This window comes from Phacochoerus africanus, chromosome 5 (genome assembly GCF_016906955.1).
Source record: "Phacochoerus africanus isolate WHEZ1 chromosome 5, ROS_Pafr_v1, whole genome shotgun sequence".
NCBI lineage: Eukaryota > Metazoa > Chordata > Mammalia > Artiodactyla > Suidae > Phacochoerus > Phacochoerus africanus.
The window spans coordinates 15,172,974-15,193,783 of NC_062548.1; the positions used below are offsets into that span (position 1 = coordinate 15,172,974).

At 39.9% G+C, this 20,810-nt stretch overlaps 1 protein-coding gene across 1 annotated transcript in view; it reads left to right on the plus strand.

Moving 5' to 3' along the window:
- The window catches only part of LOC125127215 (autism susceptibility gene 2 protein-like), a 541,543-nt gene extending 521,059 nt beyond the window's left edge, over positions 1-20,484 (plus strand). The window contains exons 3-4 of the mRNA XM_047779918.1: positions 356-457; positions 19,546-20,484. Of these exons, the coding sequence (XP_047635874.1) occupies positions 356-457; positions 19,546-19,728 (285 nt within the window). The 3' untranslated portion in view covers positions 19,729-20,484. The remainder of the gene's footprint in view (positions 1-355; positions 458-19,545) is intronic.
- The last annotated feature ends 326 nt before the right edge of the window (positions 20,485-20,810 follow it).

Sequence of the window (20,810 nt, forward strand, 5' to 3'; positions counted from 1 at the left end):
GTTCACTTTTTAAAATTTTTGGTCTTTTTAGGGCTGCACCCACAGTATATGGAAATTCCCAGGGTAGAATTAAATTGAAGCTGTAGCTGCCAGCCTTCTCCACAGCCACAGCCACTCGGGATCCAAGCCATGTCTGTGATTTACACTGTAGCCCATGGCAACACTAGATCCTTAACCAACTGAGCAAAGCCAGGGATCGAACCTGTGTCCTTATGGATACTAGTCGGGTTTGTTAGCATTGTGCCACCACAGGAACTCCAAATTGTTCGCTGTTGACAGGGCTTAAAGCCTGGGAGTGAATGAGCAGTTGTATGAAAAGACCACTAACAACTTTTTTTTTCTCTTCTTCCTTCAGCTCAAGCCAGGGCAGAACAGCTGCAGGGACAGCGACAGTGAAAGTGCCAGCGGAGAATCCAAGGGCTTCCACAGGAGCAGCTCTCGGGAAAGACTCAGCGATGTAAGTAAAAAAAAAAAAAAAAAAAAAAAAAAATAAACGAAACCACTAGACCACACATCCTTGGGTCCAATTTCAGTTTCCCAGTGATCTCATCCCTTCACCTCTCTTTGTAAATATCCAAACATTACACTTCACCCTTTATTGGCAGATGCATGGTTGAGCCTTGCTTTATAGTGTCATTCTATTGTCTAGTTTGGCCAAAAATGTGTTTTAATAAAATGAGAGATTGGTGGGAGTATTTGTCATCTTAGAAACAACAGACTACTAAGGGAAGCGAAAATCTTCTATTATCAGTGTTTCAAATGAAAGCAACCTGGCAGTGCTACTGCATGTGACATTTAACTGCAGCTTTTTTGTAATTTCTTCACCTGTGAGATTGGTAACAACCCCTTTTTGTAATTTCATTCTTTTTGGAAGGGATGAATAACCAGCCACTTACTTGGCAAGGGAAGGAATTAAATGTCCTGACTGATTTCTGGAGGAAAAGCCCTCCTAAGAACACCCCATACCTCTTGAGGTGTCAGCCCTGTAGACCCGACTGTAATGACTCACCAGCCTCCTATGCACCAGCAGGGCAGAGAACCACTTCTGAGAACCACCTTGGCCCTCTTTGGGCCCTCTTTCCTCTTCCCTAATGAGCCATATAACAGGATTCTTGACACATCTTTGCACCTGAAAGCAACATTTTAAAACTTTCCTTTAAAGTAGGTCAAGTAGGGGGAAATTTTTAGTAGTGATACCATGAAAGGAATATTAACAGATTGAGAAAGTACTCTTTTTTTCCCTCTAAATTTATGTGGTTTATTTGCAAAAGAATGTACTAAGGGAAGAAAATAATTCCACTGTTGCTAAAAACAGTAATTTGGATAACCATTGTAGAGCGTTCCCAGAAAGACTCTTTTCCCTGTTGTGGTTGGCATATGCAATTTAGGGGTTCTTCTTCTTCTCTCTTTTCACAAGTTCCCCTCTCCTCTCCTCTTCATCCCTCCTTCCTCCTTTCCTTCTTATTACCGTGCAGTCACCACAGACGGTGACTTCAAGATTCTAAGCATGTTTCTTTTTTCTTTTTAAATTGAATTATAATTAATATACAGTATTACATTAGTTTCAGGTGTATAATACAGTGACTTGCTATTTTTATACATCATGACATGATCACAGTAATCCAGTTTTCAGCCATCACTATACAGATTTGTTACTTTATTCGTGACTGTATTCCCTATGTGCACAGCACATCCCTGTGACATGTTTATTTTATAGCTAGAAGTTTGTACTTCCTCATTCTCTTTACTGATTATTGTCTGGCCCCAACCACCTCCCTTCTCTTTGGCAGCTAGTGGTTTCTTCTCTATATCCATGAGTCTGTTTCTGTCTTGTTTTCCTTATTCATTTGTTTTGTAGATTTCACATATACGTGAAATCAAATGGTGCCCATTTTCCTATGTTTGACTTATTTCACTTAGTATAAGACTCTCCAGTCCATCCATGTTGCTGCAGATGACAAGATTTCATTCTTTTTTATGGCTGAGTCATCTTCCGTGTGTGGGGGGGTATGTGTGTGTCTGGTGTTGTGTGTCTCTGTATCACACCTTTATTTATCTATTGATGGACATTTAGGTTACTTCATTAGCTTGGCTATTTAAATAGTGCTGCAATGAATATAGGGGTATGTGTCTCTTTTTTGGCCGTGCCCACAGCATGTCAAAATTCCCAGGCCAGGGATCAAACCTGCCCATGACATAGCAGTGACTTGAGCTACTGCAGTGATGACACTGAATCCTTAACCTGCTGAGCCACCAGGGAACTCCTACCTGTAACTTTTTGAATTAATGGTTTTGTTTTCTTTGAATAAATACCCAGAAGTGAAATTGCTGGATCGTATGGTAGTTATGTTTTTAGTTTTTTGAGAAATCTCCACACCATTTTCCAGAGTGGCTGCACCAATTTACATTCCTTCCAACAGTGCACAGGCATTCTCTTTTCTCCACATTCTCACCGATACTTGTTACTTTTGTCTGTTTCATAACAGCCATTCTGGCAGGTTTGAGGTGGTATCTTATTTTAGTTTTGATTTGCGTTTCCTTAGTGATTAATGATGCTGAGCACTCTTCATGTGCCTGTTGGCCATCTGTATGTCTTCTTTGAAAAGTGTCTATTTTGGTCCTCTATCCATTTTTTAATCAGGTTATTTAATTTTTTGATACTGATTTATATAAGTTCTTTATACATATTAGATATTATTAAGCTCTTATCAGATATATCCTTTGCAAATATCTTCTCCCATTAAATAGATGACTTTTTTTAAAATCAAGTAGAGCTTTTTTAAATTTAAAAAAAAATTTTTTTTTTTTTAGGGCTGCACCCGCAGCATATGAAAATCCCAAGGCTAGGGGTCCAATTGGAGCTGTAGCTGCAGGCCTTATACCACAGCCACAGCAACAGCAGATCTGAGCCTATCTGTGACCTACAGGGCAGATTGCAGCAACTCCAGATCCTTAACCCACTGAGCAAGGCCAGGGATTGAACTCACATCTTAACAGATACTATGTCAGGTTCTTAACCCTCTGAGCCACAATGGGAACTTCTACCTTTTTGTTTTATTGGTAGTCTCCTTTCCCATGAGAAAAGCTTGTTTGTTTGATATAGTCTCATTTGTTTATTTTTGCTTTTGTTTCCCTTGCCTGAGGAGGTATATCCAAAAATAAATTGCCAAAACTAATGTCAAAGGGATTAATGCCTGTTTTTGCCTAGTAGTAGTATTGTTTCAGCTTTTATATTAAAATTTTAATACATTTAATATATGCACCATATAGTGTGGAAAAGTAGTGTAGTTTCATTCTTTTGCATTTAGCTGTCCAGTTTTTCTAAAACCAATCATATATTCTTGCCTCCTTTGTCATAGATTAATTGAGCATGTGAGTGTGGGTTGATTTCTGAGATCTCTGTTCCATTGATCTATTTGTCTTTCTTTCTGCCAGTACCATGCTGTTTTGTTTATAGTAGCTCTGTAGTATAATTTCCAAACTGTGAACTTGCTATCTCCAGCTTTGTCTTACTCAAGATTGCTTTGGCTTAAGAATGAGACGTGATTTGGAGTCTCTGAATTTCAAGAAGCAGCAGAGTTAGAATGTCGTATCTTTAGGAGCAAAAAACTTCACTTTTTGGCTTTCTCTCTTTTTTTTCCTCAAAGTAGTTTTCTTTATTATGGTGTACAAGATGATCCAATGTGTTATATAAAAAAAATTACTAATTATTTTTTATCTAAAAAATAGAAATTAAACTTTACTTATATTCAATTGAATAAGTAGAGAGTAGAGATTAAATAAGTTCACATACACTTTCGGAACACAGATATCTTAGGGTACGCCAAAAATTTTTTATGGAGAAGTGCCCGTAACCATAAAAGGTTGGAGACCAATGTAATAGTACATTGAATCATTTTCTGTAATAACCCCCTGTCCATTTCTCCATCAGCCAAGCTGGATAACCACCAAATGCAGCCATCTTCCTGTACCACTCAGGAAAGTTTATTACATTTAGGTGATTTGATGTATGGACCAGTAAATTCTTACAAGAATTAAGTGGAATGAACAAAAGTATAATATTTCTGTAATACTCTTAATATCTTATTTATAATCACCTCTTCTTTTAATATACTATAGTTTCAATTATGTAAATAAAGCACACTGGAGTTCCCGTCGTGGCACAGTGGTTAACGAATCCAACTAGGAACCATGAGGTTGTGGGTTTGATCCCTGGCCTTGCTCATTGGGTTAAGGATCGGGCGTTGCCGTGAGCTATGGTGTAGGTCACAGACACAGCTCAGATCTGGTGTTGCTGTGGCTGTGGCTTAGACCACTAGCCTGGGAACCTCCATATGCCACAGGAGCAGCCCTAGAAAAGGCAAAAAAGACAAAAACAAAAACAAAAAACACTGTCTTTACTTATGAGTATAAGTGTATGTATAACAATATTTGTGTGATTATATGTTTCATTAACTTTGTGATGAAACTATATAATAATAAAACTATTATTACATAGTTATATACATACACAGAATGTTACAATATTTCTTATCTAAATTGTTAATAATACTTAATACTTCAGTAGTTGTTCTGAAATTTTGTTTTGCTTTTTTTAACAGTTCAGTAAATTTTTGTTGAACGAATGTATATATACCTTGAATAACAACCATCGTCACAACCTAATTTTTAGAACATTTCTACCCCAAAATCCCAATAAATCTCTCCCCCCACTCCCACCCCCCACAGCCTGTCTCTTTTGGTAACCATAAATTTGTCAAATTGTGTGAATCCATTTATATTCTGCAAATAAGTTCATTGTATCCTTTTTTTTTATTCTACATATAAATAATGGCATATGATGTTTGTGTCTTATTGTCTAACTTCACTTAGCATGATAATTTCTAGGTCTATCCATGTTGCTACAAGGGCTACTATTTCATTCTTTCTTATGTGTGAGTAATATTCCACTGTATACATGTACCGTATCTTCTTTATCCATTCCTCTGTTGATGGACCGTGAAGTTACTTTCATGTCTTAGCTATTGTATATAGTGCTGCACTGAGCATTGGAGTACATGTAGTTTTCCAAGTCATGGTTTTCGTCAGGTAGGTGTCTAGGAGTGGGATTGTTGGATCATATGGTAATTCTATTTTTAATTTTTTGAGGAATCTCCATACTGTTTTCCATAATGGCTGCACTAATTTACATTGCCACCAACAGTGTAGGAGGGTTCCCTTTTCTCCATCCCCTCTCCAGCGTTTATTGTTTATAGTCTTTTTGATGATGGCCATTCTGGCTGGTATAACGTGGTACTCAGAGTAGTTTTAATTTGCATTTCACTAATAATTAGCGATGTTGAACATCTTCTCATGTGTTTTTTGGCTATCTGTGTGTCTTTGGAGAATTCTCTAGGTAGGTCTTCTACGCATTTTTTTTGGTGGGTTTGTTTGTTTTTTTGTTTTGTTTTGTTTTGTTTTTTTGGTGTTGAGCTGCAGGAGGTGTTAATATATTTTGGAGATTGATCCCTTGTCATTCTGTTCATTTGCAAGTATTTTCTCCCATTCTGTGGGTTGTCTTTTCATTTTGTTGAGGCGTTTGTTTGGTATGGGAAAATTTTTAAGTTTAACTACATCCCATTTGTTTATTTTTGTTTTTATTGTCATTACTCTAGGAGGTAGATTTGAGAAGATATTGCTGTGGTTTATGTTGGAGAGTGTTTTGCCTATGTTTTCCTCTAAGAGTTTTATAGTATCCAGGCTTCTATTTAAGTCTGTAATCCATTTTGAGTTTATTTTTGTGTATGGTGTTAGAGAGTGTTAAAAAAAAAAAGAAGAAAGATGGAAAGAACTTAGCACCTTGGTGATACAATTTTTTTTTTAAAGAGAGAAATTATGCAAACAATCTCATTTATCATCACATCAAAAAGAATAAAACACCTAGGAATAAAACTACCTAAAGAGACAAAAGACTTGTACTATGAAAACTGTAAGATACTGATGAAGAAATCAAAGATGACAAACAGATGGGAAGGTATACCATGTTCTTGGACTGAAAGAATCAGTATTTTCAAAATGACTATACTATCCAAGGCAATCTACAAATTCAATGCAATCCCTATCAAATGACCAATGAAAGTTTTCACAGAACTAGATAAAAATATTTTAAAGTTTATTTGGAAACACAAAACACCCAGAATAGGCAAAATAATCCTAAGAAAGAAAAACAGAGTTGGAAGATTTAGGCTCCCAGATTTGGGACTATACTTCAAAGCTACCGTCATCAAAAAAGTATGGTACTAGCACAAGAACAGAAACATGGATCACTGGAGCAGGATAGAAAGCCCAGAATTAAACCCATGCATATATGCCCAAGTAATTTATGACAAAGGAAGCAAGAATATACAATGAGGAAAGGATAGTCCCTTTAATAAGTGGTGGTAGGAAAACTGGACAGCTACATGTAAAAGAACAAAATTAGAACACTCTCTAACACCATACACACAAAAAAATAAACTTGTTTTGCTTTTAATCCAAGATAATAATCACCCTGGAAATTATTCCAGGATTAGTTAATCATAATTTCATCACAGAGTGGAGAAATGATAGCCTTATTAGGTCAGGTCACCAGAGCACTGTAGTCCTCGACATCTTTTTACTTATTTCCCTGAACTCACTTTCTATTAGATCAAAAGAAATTGGCAAAAAATACTCTGTCTATGTTCATGGATAAGAACACTGAATGTTGTTAAAATATTAATACCACCCAAAGCAATCTACAGATTCAGTGCAATTCTCATGAAAATTCCAATATCCTTTTTTGGAAAAGTGGAAAACTTCAGGTTCATCTGGAATGGTACAAGGCATTTCAAAGGCGACACAGTTGAAAAAGAAGAACAAAGTTGGGTGACTCACACTTCCCAATTTCAAAACTTACTACTTGGAGTTCCCGACGTGGCGCAGTGGTTAACGAATCCGACTAGGAACCATGAGGTTGCGGGTTCGGTCCCTGCCCTTGCTCAGTGGGTTAACGATCCTGCATTGCCATGAGCTGTGGTTTAGGTTGCAGACGCAGCTCGGATCCCGCATTGCTGTGGCTCTGGTGTAGGCCGGTGGCTACAGCTCCAATTCGACCCCTAGCCTGGGAACCTCCATATGCCGCGGGAGCGGCCCAAGAAATAGCAAAAAGACAAAAAAAAAAAAAGAAAAAAAAGAAAAATGGGCAAAGACCTTGACTAGACATTTATGCAAAGAAGATGATATGCAAATGTCCGGTAAACACATGAAAGATATTTATCACTATAGTTATTAGGAAAATGCAGATCAAAACCATAAGATAGCACTTTACAGCTACTAGGATGGTTATAATTTTTTTTTTTTAAAAAAGGAAAATAACAAGCCTTGGCAAAGATAGAAAGAAATTGAAATTCTTGTACATGCTAATGGGAATATAAAATGGTGTAGCCACTGTGGAAAACAGCATGGCAGTTCCTCAAGACAATAAACATCTTAAAAAAATGATACAGATGAACTTATGCAAAACAGAAATAGATGCACAGACAGAAAACGAATTTACGGTTACCAAAGGTGATACTGTGAGGGGAGCAGGGAGAGATAAATTAGAATTTTGGGATTAACATAGACACACTATTATGTATAAAATAGATGAACAACAAGGATCTACTTTATAACACAAATACTCATACCTTGTAATCACCTATAATGGAAAATAAACTGAAAGAGAATATATAGATATAAATGTATAACTGAAGCATTTTGCTATATACCTGAAACTAACACAGCATTGTAAATTAACTATAATTTACTTTAAAAAGAGGATGACAAGAAAAAATAAAATAAAAATCTTCTGTGTTGAAAGCCTTTGACAAATCAAGCTCTTTTTGATATCAAGGCAACATCTACCCGCATGGTATTTTAAGAAATAAAGAGCCTCCTATTTTTTCTTTAAGGAGAATTAGTAATTATTTTAGTGACTATCAGAGAATGAGGAGATCGATCTCAAGATCATTACTGGTTTGGGTTGTTATTCTTTTTTTTTTTTTTTTATGTATATATGTCTTACTGCCTTTTCTTGAGCCATTCCTGCGGCATATGGAGGTTCCCAGGCTAGGGGTCTAATAGGAGCTGTAGCCACCGGCCTGCGCCAGAGCCACAGCCACAGCAACGCGGGATCCAAGCCACATCTGTGACCTACATACACCACAGCTCATGGCAACGCCGGATCCTTAACCCATTGAGCAAGGGCATGGACTGAACCCGCAACCTCACGGTTCCTAGTCGGATACGTTAACCACTTCGCCACGATGGGAACTCCTGGTTTGGGTTGTTAAAATAATATTTCCATTTCTCTCCTCACCGTTCTTGTGCTTTTATTACTTTTTTGACCATATGGAAAAAAATAGTTATTAGCCGTTTTAATGTCCTTAATCTACTAATTGTGTCATTTGTGTCATTTCTGTATCTCTTTGTATTGACTGATTTTTCTTATTACAGGTCGTATTTTTCTGGCTTTTTTTCATGCCTGACACTTTTTTGTTGATGCCAAACATTGTGAAATTTTGTTGTTGTTGTTGAGTGCTGGATATTTTTGGTTTCCCCAAGTACGTTTGAGCTTTATTGTAGATGGAACTATGCCACTTGGAAATAGTATTTTAAATTTTTCTGATGTTTGCTTTTATGCTTTTCTAGGTGGAGCATCCAGAACAGCCTTTAGGCTAAAGCTCATTTTTCCCTAATACTCAGTACTCTGCCACATTCCTGATGTGTGTCACAAGGTTTTTCCGCTGTGACTGTGGGGATGCCAATTACTCCATGGCTTCCGTTAGCTCTGGGAACCATTCTACTTTCTCCTATCCAGTGGTCCTTTCTCTTGCCTTTGGTACTTTTATCCCACGCATATGATGATAGGGACTCGGATTCTATAGGTTTCCTGATTCTCTCACTTGAACTTCTCTTTCATTCCCTCCTCTGCTTTGCAAATTCCAGGCTTTCTTTGATTGTCAACTCTCTGTCTTCTCAACACATGGGTTCTTCTGGGCCCCACCTGAGTCACTTCCACCCATCCTCCTAAGGCATGAATACTTTCTCCAGGCAGTAACCTGGGACAATTAGAACAGTTATCTCATTTGCTTTCTGTCTCTTTGTGATCCCTGTCCTGACTGCCTATTGCCTAATTTTTAACCCCCCCCCCATTTTTTTTCACACATTGTGTCTAGTTTTTCAGGTCCTTAAGGTGGGGAGAGTGAATTTGGTCCCTATCAGTCCATAATGCTCACTCTGGATTTTCAGCTGAGATAAAATTCCCTCTAAGCCTCATGTCTTCCACTCACTTTAGTGATATTTTTAGAAGCTTTGGCAGTTGAAACTTATAAGGATATTATTCCATCTTTTTTTTTTTTAATTGGACAGACAAAAAGAGTTAGAATAAAGAATTCCAGTAGGGCTGGAGAATTTGACTTATGGGTAAAGCTTAAATACCAAATGTGCTTGGCTTTTCTAAATGACGTTTCCCCAAACTATATTGCTACAAGGGAATAATAGTCTACAAGGACTCTCAGATTGTCCACATTAAGGAGACATGGTAACTTGTTTAGATTAGTCACTAAGGAAAACGTTAACGGGAATAATTGAATATATAAATATTCATGATGGGTTATTCAAGGGGAAAAATACTGCTTTTGATTTATACAGAATTTTGTAGACAAGGAAGTTGGCGAAACTCAGAGGCTCAACTTACTTAAAAACTTAGTAAATAAAACAAAGCCTAACATTTTGAAATGATCATGGGCACTTGTTACAAAGAGACAATAGCCAGTTGTTGTTTTGCTATTTATAGTCCATGTGACCCTGAGCAAAAAAACTTGATTTTTCCAGGCGGTGGTTTCCTTATCTGTGAAATGGGGATCCTTGCATCTACCTTGTTAGGTTTCTTTTAAGGATTACCTGGCACGATGTGTTTGAATCCTGTAACAGGTCTTGGCACATCCACTGTGCTGAAAATTATTCATTCCCTTTGTTTTTGCATCCGATTTACAGCTCACCTTAGGAGCCTTCTCTATTCTTTCTAATCTGAATTCCATTGTAATGGTCAGTTCTGCTTATCTCAAAACCGTTCTTCCTCCCAAGTAAAATCCTCATTATTCTATGTCTCTTTACCTTTTTTTTTCTCAAATTTGAACTTTCTCTTTTTTATTTCCCTGTCTCAATACTGGGTCACAGAGCAAGCATCTTCAAAATCAAGCTCTGTTCCTTCCTCTGTCTTACGTAGCCTCTTTACTTAGTCTCCTTCATTTAATTTTATTTCTGAAGAGGTATTTGGCTATGCTTATCCTCTTCTTGACACAACTGATGCTTCAAATGCCCTCATCATTTATTACGTAGATGATTCAGAAAGATACATGCACCCCAGTGTTCATAGTGGAACTATGCACGATAGCCAAGACATGGAAACAACCTAAATGTCCATCAACACATGAATGAAGAAAGATGTGATACACATGCACAATGGAATACTCAGTCATAAAAAAAGAATGAATTAATGTCATTTGTAGGAAGAGGTGGACCTAGAGATTATGAAAGAGAAAGACAAATACCATGTAATATCACTTACATCTAGAATCTAAAATATGACACAAATGAACTCACAGACCTAGAGAACAGACTTGCCAGAGCAGGGTGGTGGGGAAGAGATGAACTGGGAGTTTGGGGTTAGCAGATACAAACTATTACATATAGAATGGATAGACAACAGGGTCCTACTGTGTAGCACAGGGGACTATATTCAATGTCATGTGATAAACCAAAGTGGAGAAGAATGTATAAAAAAGAATGTATATACATATTAACCACAAAACTGTAAACCAACTATATTTAAATTTAAAAAAATCCTTTGGGAATTCCCACCCTGGCTCAGTGAGTTAAGGATCTGCAGCAGCTTGGGTTGCTGTAGAGGTGCAAGTTTGATCCCCAGCCTGGCATAGTGGGTTAAAGGATCCAGTGTTGCTGCAGCTCAGATTCAGTCCCTGGCCCCAGAAACTTCCATATGCCATGGATACATCCATTAAAAAAAAAATCCTTTGGACAAAGTCTGTACTCTTCAAGGTTGTAAGCAGAGCCCACCTCTAGCAAGTATGAAGCTACCTCTTCATCCCCCTCTCTCCCTTTATGACCCTATGTTTGTACCTTATCCTTGTTCCTTCTGGACCACTCCTCTCTTTTTCTCTTAAATACTAGAAATTTTCAAATCTTCCTATTTTTTGTTTCTTTTGTTTTCTTGTCTCTCCCCCCCACCCCACCCCATTTCTTTCTACCAGCCCCAGCATCCACTTCCTCTTAGCAAACTCTTCCTATTACCCTGTGGGAGTAAACTTCCTTAATGCTTTATTCAGTTGGGTACGTGGCTATGCCTCCTCTCTGTGAAAGAATTTGGGGTCCGGATTTTAATTAGGAAAAGGCAGAAAGATATTTATGATGTTTAATGTTCAAGATGTTGAAGGAATTGAAACGTTTTGGAAATTAGATGGAAAGCGATGGAATTCTAGTAAGTCTTGTGCTATGCACTTCTCCATCTCATCGTACTGTTGATATGTAATCCATTTAATGTGATCACACTGGAGGGATTTCTTCCACTGCTTCTTGAGAGGCCCTTTCTTCTATCCTGAATCTCCCAGGTTTTAAGGTTTTCTTGCCTTACCTGTCCCACCTTGCTGTCATCCATCCATCCTTGCCAACATCTATCCTCGCCTCCTTTCTTCCCACCCTGCCCCCAAAGCTTTACTGAGATTTTACTGCAGGCCAGGGTTTACTAGTTACTATGAAGCAAACAGGCCACACCGTCAGTGAAGGCCCCTGTATTTAAGAAGAAAATCTAATCCAGATCTGTGCCATCCCATTAACATTCTTTTCTCCTTTCTCTTCTTTTTCTCTTTTTGCCAGATTTCCCCTTTCCCTACCAGTTCCTTTTTCCTTTCTTGTATCCTATTTCTCTGTGTTTTCTTGGACATGTCAGTGTTGTGATTGTCCAGAAATATTTACGAAATACCTTTTAAATGTCAGGTGTCGTTCTGGGCCCTTGAGGTTGAGCGGTGAACAAGGTGAAGCCTCTGCCCCCTTGAAACCTCTTCTCCACCAGGGGAGGCAAACAGCAAACCTGTGAGCAAATGATAATGTTAGTTTTGATGTAATACATTTTATGAAGTAAGCAAAACAGAAGTGAGGGCTGGCAGAGTGTGTGTGTTGCCACTCTCACTGAGGTGATTGGATTAGACCTCTTTGTGTAGATGGTGTTTGAACGGAAGCCTGAGTAACGAAAAGGAAGAAAGAGACTGTGGCAACAGGCTCTGAGTCACAGGAACAGTCTTGACGTTTTTGAGGGGAAGAAAAAAGGCCAGTGTGGCTAGAGGGAGTGCGTGTGAGGGCTGGTCACGTCATGTCTAATGGTCCCTGGAAAGGAGGCTGGGTCCTGTATTTGTTTCCTGGGTTGTTGTAATGAATGGCCGAAAACTGGATGGCTTGAAACAACAGAAATGTATTGTCTCATAGTTTTTAAGGCTAGAAGTCCAACCTTGAGGTGTCAGCAGGGCCATGATTTCTCTGAAGTCTCCAGAGAAGAGTCCTTCTTTTCCACCCTTGGCTTCTCAGAATCCTTGATGTTCCTTGGCTTATAAAGACAGCGCTTTGTTGTGTGCCTCTGTCTTCACATGGGCATCTCCTGTATAGCTCTGTTTGTCTTCTCCTCTTCTTCCCAGGAGAGCAGTCATTGGATTTAGGGCCCATCTTAACCTGGGATGACTGCAACTTAAATTATCTCTGCAAAGTCGCTGTTTCCCAGCAAGGTCACTCTGCAGTCAGGGTTCTCTAGAAAAGCAAAACCAATAGGATGTATAGATCATTATGGAGGCTGTCAAGTCCCAAAATGTGCCCTCAGCAAGATGGTACCAGGAGAGCTGATGGTTAGTTCCACTGAGTCAAGAAGCATGAAATCCAGAAAGATTGGAAAAGTCTGTGTTTTAGAGTATGGACGCAGGGAAAAACTCTAGGTGCAGCTGGCAGGCTGGCAGACAGAGGAATTCCCTCTCATTCTGCACATGATCAACCTTTTGTTTCATTAAACTGATTGGATCAGGCCCACCCACATTAGGGAGAGTGGTATGCTTTACTCAGCCTGTTGATTTAAATGTTAAACTCATCCCAAAACAGAGTAATACCCAGAATAGGCTTTGACCAAATATCTGGGTACTTCGTGGCCTAGTCAAATTGATGCATAAAGTTAACCCTCACAGTCACATTCTGAGGTTCTAAGCAGGCATGAATTTTAGGTGGGAGAGGGGCAGTATTCAAACCACTGTATAGGTTATTTATTTATTTATTGCCTTTTAGGGCTGCACCTACAGCATATGGAAGTTCCCATGCTAGGGGTTGAATTGGAGCTGCACTTGCCCGCCTACACCACTGCACAGTAAAGCAGGATCTGAGCCACGTCTGTGACCTGCACCATAGCTCACAGCAAAGCCAGATCCCTAACCCACTGAGCAAGGCCAGAGGTCAAACCCACATCCTCATGGATATTAGTAGGGTTCATTTCTGCTGAGCCACAACAGGAACTCCTGTATAGATTGTTATTTTAAAAGCTTCTGGAAGATGTTAAAGGAATGTTGTCATAATTTATACTTTAAAAATTTTATTTGCTTTTTATATGAAGAACTACAGATAAAAATGAGAACAAGAATGAAATATGGGAAAGAAGCCAGAAGGCTTTTGAGTAGAGATGAGAGCTGGTAACAATTTGAAGCAGTTTATAACAGAGAGTGAAAAATTGAAGTTGGAATTGACCGTTTCCATACCTGATACTTTTTTCAAGTTGTCCCCTCATTTTTACTTGAATTCCACTAGTACCTCATTACCCCTATTTAAATGTATTTTGGACCTTTGTAAGTTATTAGTGATCTTATCTCCAAGGCACATGTCTTAGGATTAAGATTTTGGGTTCTGGAGTTCCCATTGTGGCTCAGCATAATGAACCCAACTAGTTTCCGTGAGGACACCGGTTTGATTCCTGGCCTTGCTCAGTAGGTTAAAGGATCTGGCGTTGCCATGAGCTGTGAGGACACCGGTTTGATTCCTGGCCTTGCTTAGTGGGTTAAAGGATTTGGCGTTGCCATGAGCTGTGAGAACACCAGTTTGATTCCTGGCCTTGCTCAGTGGGTTAAAGGATCTGGCATTGCCATGAGCTGCGTTGCCAGGTTGCAGATCCAGCTTGGATTTGGCATTGCTGTCACTGTGGCATAGGCCAGCAGCTACAGCTCTGATTCAGTCCCTAGCCTGAGAACTTCCATATGCTGCAGGTGCAGCCCTAAAAAAGACCAAAAAAAAAAAAAAAAAAGATTTTACACTCTTTTCATTGTCACTGTTTTCTAAAACCCTGCAGAAAACCCATAAATAAGCTTGTCTTATGACCTCTGTCAGGAACACACTTGACCAAGTGATTCCTTGCCTGATCCTTCTGCTTTTTACTCCCAAGAGAGAAAAGAAGCATAACATGGAGGTGGGCGGCCAAGGATGTCAGAGACAGTTGATGATTTGGAAGAATTTTAAAATGTTCTATTTAGGGAGCTCAGTGGTTAATGAATCCAACTAGGAACCATGAGGTTTCGGGTTTGATCCCTGCCCTTGCTCAGTGGGTTAAGGATCCGGCGTTGCTGTGATCTGTGGTGTAGGTTGCAGACGCGGCTCGGATCCCGAGTTGCTGTGGCTCTGGCTATAGGCCAGGGGCTACAGCTCCGATTTGACCCCTAGCCTGGGAACCCCCATATGCCACGGGTGCGGCCCTAGAAAAGGCAAAAAGACAAAAAAAAAAACCAAAATGTTCTATTTAAAAAAGTCCTAGGGTCAGAGCATACATCTTCCTCCAGGGGTGGTGCACACATCCATCCCATACTTAGGGAGCCATGATAGTAGCCATGGCCTCTCGGTCCATCTCGAATGAATGGAGCACATCCATTTTAGAGGGATAATCAGTTTTGAAACCGTTTGTTGTAAGTATGCAGTTAAAACAGAAATGTTAACTTCATGAGTTTAATGAGTAGCTTCAGTGATAACTTAGTGACAAAGATGGAAAGAAAGTCAGGTGGGGGGCAGTGGGAACGAGTAGAATGAGCATTTAATGAATATCCACTTGTAGGCTTGAATGTCAGCAGGAACAGTCTCCTTCCTGGAAAATGTCTTTCAACTGCGCATCCCATTACTATTCCTGCAGCCCATGTAGCTTGGAGATTGAGGCAGAGTGTGTTTGTGAGAAAGCTCTCCTTTGCAATATAATGAGATCGAGGTGGGTAATTTGCAGAGATTGCTGGAGCAGTGGTCAAATCTGCAAAAAAAAAAAAACAACAAAAAAAAACAACTCCAGCAGAATGAAAAGACCATGTTAAACAGGAGATAGCTTATAATGAGCCTGGAAATCACGTATCAGATAGCCAGCTGGCTAGAATTTCCTCATATTCTCATGCAAACTGCTAAATGCTTTATCTTACGCTATTTACTCAGTCTCTCTATTCCTCTCATTTCTACCTACTGCATGGAAAAAAATAAGAATGAATTGACAACTCTACCACTTGAAGATACAAGAATGAAGCCTATTTCATTATTCAACAGATATATGTGCCTAAACAAGGGCATATGGTATTATTTTATACCTTTTGAATCCAGGATGCTCTAATTTGTTACATTTTTTTAAAACATCTTTTTTGTTTTCAAACCTCATTTTGACTCATAGTCTTTTCTAGATTTTATGGCCACTCTTGCTGTATAGTTGGGACAAGTATGCTTTCTCTCCCCAAGCATGAAAAGCAGAAGACCCTTCCTCATTATAAATTGGGGGAACAGGAGTTCCCATGCGGCTCAGCCCCACTAGGATCCATGAGGACAAGGGTTTGATCCCTGGCCTCGCTCCGTGAGTTCAGGATTTGGTGTTTCTGTGAGCTGTGGTATAGGTCGCAGACATGGCTCAGATCCTGTGTTGCTATGGCTCTGGAGTAGGCTGGCGGCTTCAGCTCTAGCCTAGGAAACTCTGTGCCGCAGGTGCGGCCCCGAAAGACAAAAAGACAAAAAAATAAATACATAAATAAATAAGTAGGGGAAACATAAAAAGTTAAAATCAGCTTGATTCTATCTTGTGGTTCAGTGGTCAGGGCAGCATCACCTCTCTGCTTTCCTAAGCACCACCTTTCTGCTTTACCTCTTGGCGTCTGTCTCTTGGCCTATAACATGAGAAAGCGAAAACAATCCCTAAATGCTCCTCTGTAAACAAATCACCAACATAATACATTTCTAACAACAGAAAAGCTGCTTTTAAACATTTATTCCATTTTTGTGTATATAATCGGTTGTGGCGCATGGTTTCAGGTGTTTGTGGAATTTCTGAGTTGGAAAAATGTTAAGGCTGTTAAGCATTTGCAGCTATATTTAGATACAGACTTAGGTTGGGAATGAATGACCAAGACTTTTCTGGGCTTTTTTGGAGAGCAAGACCTCAGGGATGTGGTACGTGTCCCGAGGCATCAGTGAAACCCTGACGCCTGCCCTTTTGCTGGTCTTGGAACTTGTATTCCCCCTCCGTCTGATGGTGCAGGTCCTGTTGGTGACCAGGAATGGTGTTCTCCTGAATACAGGGCCATACCTAGATTCTTGGGCTGATAGAACTGGCAAAGGAGAAAGCTCTTTGCAGCAGAGATGTTTCTGTTCAAATTCTCCAGTGACGGTTGAAGGGAACTGGCAACTAGCCAAGAAAAATATAGTGGAGAAGGGAGTTAGAACGGAGGAAATATCAATGCCATGGACATTTGGCGAAAGTAGATTAGAACTTTTCTGCCAGGTCCAGGAATTATAACTTAATGCCACAAATAATTTTCTGCTCTGAAAAAAACAAAAAAGGTGAATACAGTGCATTGGCAAATGTGGGTAGTCTCTGACTCTCAGGTTCTATATGCTTTCTAGCAAATGCTGAAACTCCAGCAGACCTTTAGAGTACATGAGGATCTAGTGTCTGTGTTTCTTCATGTGTCTGTCTGTTTGTGCATGCTTGTGTGTGTGTGTTGGGGGGGTGTTATAAGGCATGGTGCTTAAATGCTTTGTTGCATTATGTTAATTCCTCGGCAGTGCAATCAAATTCATGTCGTAATTAAAGCTGTCAGTTGGAAGGCAAGCCAATCGCCACGAAAACACAGCATAACAAATGAAGTGAAATGATTCTGCGTGTAGCTATACAATGCTTCGCCAGGCATGAAATTAAATAAGTAATTTGATGTTGACATCAGAAATTGAAATGATACCCACTGTTCCCTCATTCAGTCAGACCTGCATAAACAATAGCCAGAACAAATATGCACAACAAAGCTCTCTTCTCCACCCAGCTCCCTGAGTAATGTACAATATATATGCAAAATGAGTATAACAGAGCTTCCCTAGACCTGAAGGATGTAATTTTCTTTGGTATACAATAAGATGATATGTCTGTGGGGATGGTGAGGTGGGTTGGAAGGGGTCCTTCTGCTCCTGGGATAAAATACATTTGCAGAAAGGGGAGAGATACTGAAATAAACAAACCCCATGCTTTCCCTGAGTAATTCATCCTAAAATGAGTTTACCTCCCAGGGGCATGACACCAGGCTGGTGGAGTCCTAACTTGGCTTTTGCCTTCCTCTGCTCCACAGACGGGTGTGGGTGCCGAAAATGGATGGTGCCGTTACATGGCTAATCACTGCTCTGAGGCGCTGTCTCCATGACTACTGTGGCTCTTCCTACGCACTGTTTATGGGATCAAGAACGTAGCAGGATTTTTAAAAATCAAGTCCAGCGTGCAGGATCACACATCTAGTGTTCTTTATCCCCCCAAGGTTGTCTGGAACACTAAGGGAAAGAAAGTTTTGCTTTGGGGACTGCATTTAAGAATGCCCTGGGAGTTCCCCTCATGGCTCAGCAGTTAACGAGCCTGACTAGCATCCATGAGGGCATGGGTTCGATCCCTGGCCTCGCTCAGTGGGTGAAGGATCCGGAGTTGCTGTGAGCTATGGTGTAGGTCACAGATGCAGCTCGGATCATGCTTTGCTATGGCTGTGGTGCAGGCTGGCAGCTTCTGCTCTGTTTTAACCCCTAAGCTGGGAACCTCCATATGCTGCAGGTGCCACCCTAAAAAGACAAAAAAAAAAGAATGCCCTGGAACATACTGTCCTTGTTTGATGCAGATGCTGTTTGTACTTACAGAACGGCATTTTTTTTTCTCCTTAAAACCAGTGTGAAATCAAGAATCACATCTACTGTATTTTTGGAGCTATTAAATTCACCTGACCCCTCCCTCTCTAGCATACAGTCCATTCATTCATTCATTTATACATTAACTCAACAAACACTACATGCATCTGTGTACAAGACATTGAGCTAAGCTCTGAGAAAGTAACGATGAGTTGACCTGTGGTTTACAGAGCAGGGACAGGACTTTAGGTGGAAGAGTTAGAGGTCACGTGAGTAACTGTTGCATGGCCACAGAAGTTGGGGTCCCTCCAAGAAAGGTGTAACAGCCAACCCAAGTTAGGCTGGGAGAGGCCTTGCTGCTGCGAAGATGCTTAGCTGAGACCTGAAGACTGCCTCAGCATTAGCATTCATTTGGTTTCAAGCTTATTTGGGACCTCCCTTGTTCATAGAGAACACTAAAAATTAAATAATCTATAATGAGAGGTTTTAGGGGAAAAAGAAATAAACATACACAGACAAGTTTAAAGCACAAACCAAGTTATTTGCGGGGGGGGGGGGGGGGGTCTCTTTCCCCAAATAAGTGATGCCTTGCATACCTTTTAGCAGTACTGTTTTATAGTGCTCTGTGCGTATGAAAACTATGGAAGCCTAAAATGATCATTTTTGTGACTAAAACCTTTAGAAAAATGGTGCCTTTCACTGCTTCCCTTTACCCACACATTCTTTGCATTTTAGTCTACTAATTATGTTTACAAAATGTCTCATTTTTGAAACGCGCTCTGTGTGTACTAACTGGGGCCTTTAGGGAATAAACTGGCAAGTGGGTCATACACTGGAAAAGTCATCCAAACCCACTGGGCTTTTTATTTTCCAGTCAGTCTGGGCTTTTTCCTTTTGCCTGCCTCTTTGCGGCCACAAAACTGAGTAGCTTGTGACCAGGGCATTGAATGTCAGCAAGTCAGGGAGGCAGGCTGATGCGTGTCTGTTTAGTCTCAGTGCAGGGCGAAATGCCATCATTAATTCATTACCCAGCTGCCTGTCAAATAAATTGGCAATTACGTCCACCGCAGAAGCTTGGAATTCAGTAAATAGCACGTTAGCATCTCTGAGTTGTTGAGAGATGTAAAGGGGAAAATTAAGCAACACGGTGTTTGTATCAGTAGCAGATGACAAGGGGCCGAGTACACTGGCGATGTGGTGTAGTGATGAAAAGCCTGCGAAGGGCTGGTAATGAGCTGTGTGGATTGGAACGTGTTAAAAACCGTTGCTGATTTTCCACTTTGTCTCTATGCTTTCTTGCAGAGTTCAGCTCCTTCCAGCTTGGGAACAGGCTACTTCGTAAGTTTATCTCAACTTTCACATGTGTGCCTCGCTTTGGCATTGATTTACTTGTGTAATGTATGCTCATTAGGATGTGAAAAAAAAAAAAAAAATCCGAAAAATCCCCACTCGGTCCTAAAGAGCAGACTGATGTCCATCCTTTGACTAACAGTTGTTTTATTTTAAAAATGCACAACCTGCCTGGCTCTAGGGATCCCAGGTCCATCTGAGATGTGTGTCTGGTTCTCAGCACCCAGCACTGTTGCGCCTTACCTGGCAGTGTGAGGGGGTACAGGGAAACCTGACTGGCTCGTACCTCCTTCCTACAAAATTGTTTTGTTAGTGAGGAGTATCCCACGTGGGGATGGAACTCAGTTATGCAGTGAGGCCTATTTATTCACTTGAAGACCTTCCCCACATGCCCGATGAATTGCCTTTTTAATTTTGACGAGGGGTGGTGTTTTAATGGATGTTTTCCTTCACAGTCTGAGTAGGTGGCCTTTTGATTTCTTTCAGCAAATCATTAAAACTCCTCTTTTTAGGAAATAGAAATGTTTATTTCAAGACCATATTCTCTGTCATTTGGGAAGAGTGTGGATGGTGACATATCTCAGGGCTTATGACAATACTTCTCATTTACAAAGGAGTTATCACTGCCTTTCTTTTGTTTATAGCTAAATTCCCCTTGTTGGGCTCAATAATTCTTTTCAGGGTATAAATAAAAAAGAATCACACCTAGCCATTATTTACACAACAGGATGATATGCCAGGGTAGACGTTTGTTGTGGTATTTAAAGGCATGTCAGGAATTTAAAAGAATCTGATTTGTTCTGAATGTTGAACACTGATAACTCTAATGTCTACTCCTCATTTTCTGAGAAAATAATGAAATCATGAAAATAAAGCAGAAAGTATTACTGATTCGGTTTTATTGCATTTAAATTTCTTCCCTCCAAAATGCTCATTACCCTGGCTTTCTTCTGCTCACACATTTCTCTCCATACATTTAGGATAAATATATGAGCATGAGCACCATTTCATTGAGTAAATGTTTTCCAGACTTGGAAGAAGTGGCGTTTTCTAAATGCTGATTTTTTTTTTGTCTTAATCTATGATATGAGGACAAAACAGATAAAAAAATTTTTTTGGTACCTGCCTCATACAGTCAGCACTTATCCTTGGTCCTTATTGTGGTTGAATATTCATGCTTACAGAAACAAGCAGGATGCTGAAACAGGATCCTGCTT